This window comes from Chiloscyllium plagiosum, chromosome 27 (assembly GCF_004010195.1).
Source record: "Chiloscyllium plagiosum isolate BGI_BamShark_2017 chromosome 27, ASM401019v2, whole genome shotgun sequence".
Lineage (NCBI taxonomy): Eukaryota > Metazoa > Chordata > Chondrichthyes > Orectolobiformes > Hemiscylliidae > Chiloscyllium > Chiloscyllium plagiosum.
Window position 1 is genome coordinate 26,621,277 of NC_057736.1, and position 10,230 is coordinate 26,631,506.

General features: G+C 38.0%; 1 protein-coding gene across 3 annotated transcripts in view; it reads left to right on the plus strand.

Annotated features, from left to right (window-relative positions):
* Positions 1-10,230, plus strand: part of LOC122563674 (protein argonaute-3) — a 133,033-nt gene extending 122,803 nt beyond the window's left edge. For all 3 annotated transcript variants that reach the window (XM_043717723.1, XM_043717724.1, XM_043717725.1), the window contains 4 exons: positions 836-970; positions 1,171-1,272; positions 4,624-4,823; positions 5,846-10,230. In XM_043717723.1, coding sequence (XP_043573658.1) covers positions 836-970; positions 1,171-1,272; positions 4,624-4,823; positions 5,846-5,954 — 546 coding nt within the window. In that variant the 3' untranslated portion in view covers positions 5,955-10,230. The remainder of the gene's footprint in view (positions 1-835; positions 971-1,170; positions 1,273-4,623; positions 4,824-5,845) is intronic.

Sequence of the window (10,230 nt, forward strand, 5' to 3'; positions counted from 1 at the left end):
ATATTTTCCAGTTATCTTTGTAAACTTGCTATAACCAATTCAGGACAAACTGCTATGTTTCCCTCACAATGTGTGGAAATCTCTGGGCTGAAACCAACATGTGATAACAAAGTTGGACTGAAAGCTTCATTTTGCCAGTTTACTATCAAATGTAATTCATTTTCCTCCCATGGGGATGAATTTGAACTCTGAAAATGCAAAATATCTGGAACAAATGCAAAATCTGCTTCCATTTTGTTTTGATGGAGGGTGGACAAGGGGCAGGCTCTGCTCAGAGGAAATGTGTTGACAATTTAAATATATTACATGTCTTCGTTTTTAACATTATAATTTTAATGGAACTCAACAGCTCAAAGGAGGGGAAAGTAGTTGAATCCATGAGGCAGTCCCTTTCCAGAGCTGCCAGTGGGCAAAGAATACTGTGGTAAGGCCTCCAGACAGACTAATCAGTAACGCCAAATCTCCCACTTTAGTTACCCATCACTCATGCTCCAGCAATCTTCCAGGACATGAACTCCAATGGGATTCCTTCCTCATGATCAAGACATCTCCTAACCATCATGGGATGACCTCATTGCTATTCCCACTCAACAGTTTATATTTTCCAATACCATTTCCTACTCTAAATCTCCATTTTGTCAATCATGCGAACTATGGAAAAAATCAGATGCTGCTTTCCAACCCTGTCCCCACAACTGGTACAGAACATTAGCTCTAAATTAAAATCCAGCCCATGATCGAATCTCGGGGATGGCAGGATCCATGAACTTTATGGAGCCACTTAATTTAACGGCATTCCCCACCAATCATACTTACATTTGCTTTTATGTTGTAGGTATTGTATTGTGAGCTATTGGCAATTCGAGAAGCCTGCATCAGCTTGGAAAAGGACTATCAGCCTGGCATCACATACATTGTCGTGCAGAAACGTCATCACACTCGATTGTTCTGTGCTGATAAGAATGAAAGGGTAAGAACTAACACATGAATCTCTCACATGATATCTCTCTCTCTCAATACATCTGGCTTGGGGAGTTTTAAAACATGAGTTAAATCTTCAAATGGCCATTAAACTCAATGATTTTTCTTTTAGAGACCGGAGTGTGAAATGGTACACAATTTTTGAGTCTGGGTGTTGAGACTTATTCTTTTATTCCCTCTGTCTGAAAGGTTGGAAGAAGTGGAAATATTCCAGCAGGCACAACTGTAGACACAGATATCACCCACCCATATGAATTTGATTTTTATCTCTGCAGCCATGCTGGGATACAGGTATGAAATGAATGCTTGATAATGTAATATTTGCATTGCTGGAGGATAAAGCAGAGAAGTGTGTGAAGCTGTTTTTTCTGAATGTTTCACATGTTTACAAGTACCACTTCTGTTAAGAGGGAAGATTAATAAATAACTGGAAATCAGAGCAGACAACAAGCACATCCTGATGTCTGCCATTTCAAAAATGCAGTTGTTGCAAAAAAGAGGCATTTTCCTCCTTTTGAGTAAGCGTCATAGCTTTAATTTTGCCTATGTAATGTACCAGGAGAAAGTGAGGACTGCAGATGTTGGAGATCACAGTCTAAAAGTGTGGCACTGGAAAAGCACAGCTGGTCAAGCAGCATCCGAGGAACAGGCAACTCGACGTTTCAAGCATAAGCCCTTCATCAGGACGGAGTTATGCCTGAAATGTTGACTCCTCGGATGCTGCATGACTGCTGTGCTTTACCAGCACCACACTTTTTGACTCAGTAATATACTGAAGACTAAAGAGATTGTAAATTAATAATATTGTGGTTTGCCTTTTACTAAGGAAAGAAATAAGTTTTATTTATGGAACCTTTCATTTCCTCATGGCATCACAATGGACTTTGTAACCAATTAAATACTTCTGAAGTGTAGTTATTTTTGTAAAGAAAAGCAACAAATAGCGTTCCCTCTAAATTTTTTTTCTTCTCTGTGGACCTCCGAGGTCCATGTGCAATAGTACTTCCAGACCTAGATGTCAAAGACGTGATCAGCATTGACACATCATGTGCAGAAACTCAGAACAACAGCTTAGAGGGAACACTATCAGCAACAAGTTTGCTCACAGCACGATCCACACACATCAACATGGCAAATGACCAGACAATCACTGGATAAGCCAGGTGAATTTACCTGGTCTTCAATGAATACAGCACTACATTGTGCTTTGTTCTTTGAAATTCACTTGTCTGGATTTAGAAATGATTATGGTTATTTTGACAAAGTGGATCAATTAAGAATAGCCAGCACTAATTTGTTAAAGGCACATCGTATATAATTAATTTGATTACGTTTTCTTATGATCAGGTGAGAAAGGTTGTCTTTTTAACCTCAGTGCTTGATTGCAATGTAGATCTTTAATTCTTTTTAACAAGCAAATATATCAATTAAAATATTTCGGTTAAAACTGCATTTACTAGATTGAAATAAAAGAGCTAATTATAAAAATTTCCTAGCACGAAAGAAAGAGGAATTGAATTGAATTTAATGTCACGTGTACCGAGGCACAGTGAAAAGCTTTTGTCTTGCGAGCAATACAGGCAGATCACAAGTTAAATAGCATAGACAAGTAAATAATAGGTAAACAGTGGCAAAAACCAAAACACCGGTGCAGGCGAATGCTAAGAGTTTGAGAGTCCACTCAGTATTCTCACAACAGTAGGTTAGAAACTGTTTTGAAACCGGCTGATGCGTGTGTTCAGGCTTCTCTACCTTCTCCCCGATGGTAGAGGTTATAGAAAAACATTGCCAGGGTGGGATGGATCTTTGAGAATGCTGGCGGCCTTTTCTTGACAGTGGGCCTGAAAGATATATTCTATAGATGGGAGGCCTTTGTGATTGTCCGAGCCAAGTTCACCGCTCTCTGTAACCATGTTCAATCTTGAATGGTACAGTTGCCATACCAGATAGTGATACATCCAGACAGAATGCTCTTGATGGCGCAACTATAAAAGTTGGCAAGGGTATTTGCCGTTATGCCAAATTTTCTCAGCTGCCTGAGAAAGATGAGATGTTCTTGGGCTTTTGTAACCAGTGTGTCCACATGAAGAATCCAAGAAAGCTTGTTGTTAATGACCACTCCCAGTAACTTGGCACTCTCCACTCTTTCCACCTCTGTGCTGTTATTGTGTAGGGGGGCATGAGTACCATCCCGCTGAAAGTCAATAATGAGTTCCTTGGTTTTGCTGGCATTGAGAGCTCGGTTGTTCTCAGTGCACCATTTCTCCAGGTCTTCCACCTCCTGTCTGTAGTCAGTTTCATCACCATCTGAGATTAGACGGACTATGGTGTTGTCATCAGCGAACTTGTAAATGGCATTAGTCTGGTGTTTGGCAACGCAGTCATGGGTACACAGTGAGTACAGTAGGGGGCTGAGTACACACCCCTGGGGGGGCTCCAGTTTGAGTGTTAGTGAGGATGAAATATTGTCCCCAATCTTCACTGATTGTAGCCTGTGGGTCAGGAAACTGCAGATCCAGTTGCAGAGAGTGGGGCTTAGTCCGAGATCACTAAGTTTAGTAATCAGTCTTGAGGGGATAATCGTGTTGAAGGCTGAACTGTAGTCAATGAGTAGGATTCTTACGTAGCTGTTCTGGTATCAAGATGTTCTGGGGAGGAGTGAAGGAAAGTGATATGGCATCTGACATGGATCTGTCCGAGAAGACCTCTGCCAGTTGATCTGCACATGCTCTGAGTGCATTGTCTGATACTCCATCTGGTCCCATCGCTTTCCTTGGATTCACAAGAAGGAAAACTGATCTGACCTCTGATGCAGTGACTGTTGGGATAGAAAAGTAATAAAACATGCCATCCAACATACACACAAAAGTAGATACGCTGTTTCCAAAAGGCGGTAGTGTCTAGTACAAAAGGAAAATCAAGAATATGCAGTTTAAAATGTTACAGTTTTGAAGTGTTGGGTTTAACCTGAGACTACAGTTGTTTAATTGTTGCCTCATATCTTCAGCATTCGTGAAATTTCTGAATTTGTGGTCAATTTGGTTTCCAAATGGGCACTATCTTTGAGAAGCTGATAGAAACAGGGAAGAAAGCGCATGCTTTCATTTTGGTTCAGACTGATTCTTGTTTATTAATAGTTTAGTGACTGGCTCATCCTGGTCAGGTGACCATAGCCACCTTAAGTCAATAATTTTCATTTAGGCTACCTTACCCTTAACCTTGGGTAGATTGGGTACTTTTTTGACTAATAGTGACCACATTCAGTATTTCATGAATATCCACAGTATACAGTCTGATTAGACTGTAACAGTTATCACATTGAATGGCTTTGCTGCACCCTATTTCCACTTATGACGTGGAGGTGCCATTGATGGACCCGGGTGGACAAAGTTAAAAATCACACAACACTTCTTACAAGTTTTCCGATAAGACCAATCTTATCATTCATGGAAATATAGAAATCCCAACCTGTAGGCTGATCAGTGAACATAGGGTCAGTATATATAATACCTATTAAAGTTTTACCAAGAGTCAGTTTGGACCACTCTCGCATGCCTGGTAAAGGAAGCTGCCTAGAGGAAAGTAAGTATATTTGTAAGAGGATAACCTGATTAAAAAATTTGCCAATGTTATCTGTTTCAGGGTACAAGTCGTCCCTCACATTACCATGTTTTGTGGGATGACAACTGCTTCTCTGCAGATGAACTTCAGCTCCTCACCTATCAGCTATGTCACACATACGTGCGCTGCACACGCTCTGTCTCTATCCCAGCACCAGCCTATTATGCACATCTAGTGGCATTTAGAGCAAGATACCACTTGGTGGATAAAGAGCATGACAGGTAATAAAGACTATATGTTGTCATTGTTAGATGCATATTCTGTGTTGTTTCCATGATCTCTACATGTCAGGTTTTCTCTTGCTGATGATAGAAACGGTAGATTAATAAATACTCATAATTAACCGTGGTTAGGGATTCACAAGTATGGAACTTGCATAAGTTAAAATTACCACACGTTTGAATGTCAAAGTCAAATTTAGGCAATTCATTCTTCAGCTGGACAAATGATTAATTTCAGAATTTCAAACAATATTTTTGATTACTTGCAATACAATGCTGAGGTAAGCTAAGACCAACTGGCATTCAGTTGAAGCAGGTTTGGCATTGGGATGAAAGAAATTGGACCAATGTGATGGAGATAGTGATGTTGGAGAAGATGGACAAAGTGATTTTGTTTTTCACAGTATAGTTTAAAGTTTTGTCAACAATAATAAACCCCTGGACACTGATTATCAAACAGGAAGGCATTAAAATATTGTGTTTAAAGTTATTCTCCATATTTAAAGAATAAAATTAGCAAATAGGAGACATATGTTTTCAGTACTTTTTTTGTTGCTTGATGCAGCTACTTGTTCCCTGTACATAGCATTTTACATGGTTATTTGCAGTTTGTTTTCTTTTCATTAGTGTAGTTTTAGCTTTACAGAAGCAACAGAAAACCTTTGTTTATGAGAGTTGGGTTCAGCTAAACATTGTACAAAATTTTGTGTGAATTTTAACGACTGCCAAAACTTCCATCTAATGAAGCAACACTTTGTTTACCCAGATGTAGAAATTATGCAAAGCTGTATGGATAAAACTAATCTCTCTAAGTTTTCTTGCACTGTAAGAAATGTCAACAATATCTAGATCTATAGCATCCTTCATAGTATAACTTGCATAAGTAGGCATTAGAAGCAGTAATTGTAATCTATGTAGACATGAATCTATTCATTTATTATGTTTTCATGAATACCTAGAAGAATACAAATGTTCAAGTCGGGGTTTGTCCAGTTTTGATCATCTTTCTCCAATATTTACAGCGCTGAAGGCAGTCACATTTCCGGACAGAGTAACGGACGTGACCCACAGGCTCTTGCCAAGGCTGTGCAGATCCACCAGGATACCTTACGCACAATGTACTTCGCTTGAGTTTGGGAACTTCTCTCCAGAAAGAACCGAAGATTTCAGCCTACATTTCCAGTGGGGTCAGTTTACGGGAGATGTCTCCAGCCATACTGTAACTTTCACTGTGCGGAGACAATAGTTTCAATAAACTGGCGGAAAGGGATTGTTTACCTACGAAGATCATAGCACTATTATGCAATACGAAACCAGCCAACTGCTCTGTGTGTGTGTGCGTGTGTGCACATGTGTGCGCGCGCGCGCGTGTGTGTGTGTGTGTTCCGTCAGACCTCATGTCTGTGTCTTTCCTTTTTCCTTTTTCAGTATAGTTTCCTTTTTGCCTTTACCTCAGTGTTTGGCAGCACAAAACTCATCTTTATCAAGCAACACAAAAATGGAACAAAAAAAATGTTCCACAAACCTTGGATCTCAAAAGTAGTCACTGATTAGGTCAGAAATCCAGCCATTCACTTTAGTCCTCAAATTTGGGAGGGTGGGATGGTTGCTGTAGGTGGAAAAAGACATGTTTGAAAATATATTCTACCAGTTCTTCTTGAGATTCAAGAAGTCCCACCTCCTCAATGCCACTGTTCAAATTCCATTTATTGGTTAAGTTATCGATTAAATCAACTGATTGTTGAGTATAGCAAGTAGTTGTGGCTCAGCTTCATAACCAGAGCAGTGGAATTTTACATATAGAAGATAAAATCCAGGACTTGGATGAGCTTAAGCAATGATGGTGAGAGAGAAACTTTTGAAAATTCCAAGATTTGGGGGCTCTGTTTAATGTAGAAACTTTTGCTGTTTCTTTTATTGTTTACTTGCTAGCTCACAACTAAATGTGATTTTTTTTGTTTTAGCATCTTTATATTTATTAGAAAAAATGCTTAATTTAATATGAATTTACATTAAAATATAGTAGCATCAATTTTATTTAGTTCTGGAATGTAACCGTGTTGTATACTGACAGAACATTGCTACCGTTAGTGCAATAAGCGGTTGGTTAGAAAGCCCGTGTCCTACGCTGTAACGGAGCAGCAGTTGTACCACTATAACCGTGGGAGAGTGGACACCTCCGCACTTCAGAACCTTATCAGTTTTAATAAGAAAAAAGGTTGAATGCAAAAAAAAAGTAGGGCTGGGACGTTTTAATGTTAGTTTATTGGGACATTACCTTATTTAATTTACACATCTAATCACTGAAATGTGAATTTTTTTCAAATATTTTTCTGTTTTATTTCAGTCATTCCATTTTAAGATAATATACCAAGTTTTTTATTTGGAATTTTTTCATAAAAGTTTGACTTGTTTCATTGATACAAATCTCATGACGTTGTTTGCACTTTGTAAAACCTCATGAACTGCATGTTTTATCCAATGGTTGTCATTGCACTGGCTCGAACCGCAATATACAAAATGCTGCAGCCTTCTTGATGGATGGGCATTGCTTGTGTCCCAGCCCTACAAAACAGCCTCTCCTCTACATGAAAGAAATTGTACTTCTACAGAATTAAAAAGTAACTAGAACTTTATGGAAACCAAGAAGAAACTGCAGAATTTTCCTCCCCTTTCATAAAAAGCAGGCTTATTGTCATTTGATTATAATACAAACTCAAATATTTTTGATTTATTACACCCTTGCCTCAAACATAAGGGCTAATATTCTATGAACTCTGGCATGCAAACTTTCAGTAAATATTCCAGCTTAAAAAGGAATGTAGTGCCTGTTTTGTCAAAACTGATTCTTTAGGCACAATTGCCGTGATAAAATATGAAAAACCTATCAGAATTATCTCTGTTCCTTTAGCCCCCCCCCCCCCCCCCCCTCCATGGTGATGAAGTAGAATCAGATTAAGTCAAATTATGTTGATAAAGTCTTAAGTTTTATTCATTTAGGAAGATGAATATTTTCTTTGTAAATCAGACTCCCATTCTCAACTTTACAGAAGTTTTCCATAGTACACAGGACATCATCTATATAAGAAAAGCAAAGTTTTGATCGGCTTTTGTTAGTGAATTAGACAGTGCTTTGCTTGAGAAATTTTAAGTAGATCTACTTTTTGAAATAAAGTTTTTTAAAAAGTCAATGGAGTTGATTTCACCACCAATCTCACTGAGATAGGACTGACACAATGCAAAATCAAAGAAATCTGTTTTTCCTTCATATTTTCTTATGCAGATCTCTTACTGCTCTTGATGTACATAATTGCCTGAAAGAGTTTTTAAAATATCAAAATACCACCTCGGATGTTACTTTTTATTTAATCTAAATACTGTTGGTTCTTTTTATTAAGCTCCACAAAGCTGGTAAAGAAATGTTGCCCAGAGAACTCCGTTTCGCAAATTAGTAACCATCTCTTACTAGATTCCCCATCATATAAAGGGGTATCTGATTTTAGTCAGGGGGGTACCCATTTGAAGGGAATCTTTACTTTGGAAACATCTTCTGCAGAGTCCACCTTTGTGGACGTATTTTTTTTCTTTGGAATCTATTCATTGATTATATTTGTATTTTGAAAAATATTATTTTTTGAGTTAATGTTTTGGACCAAAAGTGAATCATGGCTATGACTATTAAAACGATTCTTGCCAGATGGAGAGATCCTGTCAATATGCTGCTATAGATTTTGCATCACTTTCAAATCTTTCACTTACCAGCTGAAAAACCACAATGGCCATCAGATAATTCAAAGTCTGTAGCAGAAATAGGAGCAGTAGTGGTGTCATATTGTAACTTCCCAGCTTATAAAGTATTGGTATCTTTGATTGTGTCATCCCTGAAAAAATTGTTTAGGTGGACAAACAATCACGTGCTGGAATATCAAGAGAAGATCCCAAAAGAAGCAGTCCAATCCAGGCTTGTTTGAGAACCATGTATTAACCTTTCCAAGGATTGAGTGACTAGTTAGATGACTAACTAAATTCATCACAATCGCAGGGAAAATGAAGTTTTGTATGATGAGTATATTTGCAAATTATGTACAGTTATCCCAATAGAATGAATGTATACTATGTCTAATTTCCCTTGAAATAGATCAACAATCACAAGAGCTAGTTCCACAATGTGAAGATTCAGTTAGAAATAGACTTCTGGATGAACAAATAATTTACCAAGTTATATCAAAGCACTCCAAACTAACTGGCACCTCACTGTTTAAATCTGTCTAGTATAAGAAACTACTACAATCCTTCTCCCATTTGTCATTCTGATCAAACGGTTTTTAAAAATTCTTCTGATCTTCACTTTTGCAACTTTATCTTCAAGTGATCTGATCACAAAGAATATTTTGCTTTCCAAAGCCTATCAATGTATTATTTGTTTCAATCTAAACTACTTAACTATTAAGAAACAGTGCTCATACCCCAACTTATCTGAATTCATGATCATTACAAACTGTTCTTTCTCTCACACCACAAAATGCGTAATTGTATGTCACATTCAATAATGTTTGGAAAAATCCTTCAGGACAACTCCCCCACCAGTCAGCTCAGCAATACTAACATTTAGCAACGTTTACTAGGGCTAATCATCTATATGCACTGTATGCATGCAACATATTTCACATTAACTCACCAGCTCCCTATGAGCTATATTTGAAGAGGAGGAGACTTCTGCAGTCAAGCCACACCAGGACTTTAATACTTGGTGCCTTTGTCATGTTCCATTTGGTCTCTGTGGATCTAGTTTAATTGAGCCGATGCCGAATCTGAATCACAATTCAAATCACCACTGTTTACTTTAGACGATGTACAATAATGGTGTACATGGAATGCTGCTCTTGCAACTTTACAAACTGATAGCATTTAAAACAGAATGCTTCCTTGTACTGCATATTTAATCAGTCCACATTTCCCTAATGTCAATCTGTAAATTAGAGGTTTTTTGTGAGGAGGGGCATGTGTCCCTGTACCATACCCATCAGCTAAGTTTGTGAATGCCTGCATAAAGTGCCAATAGCATTTACAGACTAATGTCATTATATACCAGTGTTGGGAGGGCAGTGAGACCGATAGCTGCTATTTGTTAATCAGTGTCAGACAATAACTGCACTAGGAATTGAAGAGATTCTCACAGTTCCTATTTACAAGAGTGAAGGAAAGAATGTAGTGATTGACCAGTATAAAAATTAAATCAGGCCAGCTTTTACCAAGCCCCTTTTTCTGATTTTTTTTTTTCAGAACATTACCTACTGATTTAAATTTTAGTACTGGTTTATTGTTAACCTATACTGGGAGACACCACAAAACAAAAGAATTAGTGCAAGTGAAAACCTGACTGCCTGCCTGTATCAATACCACCACA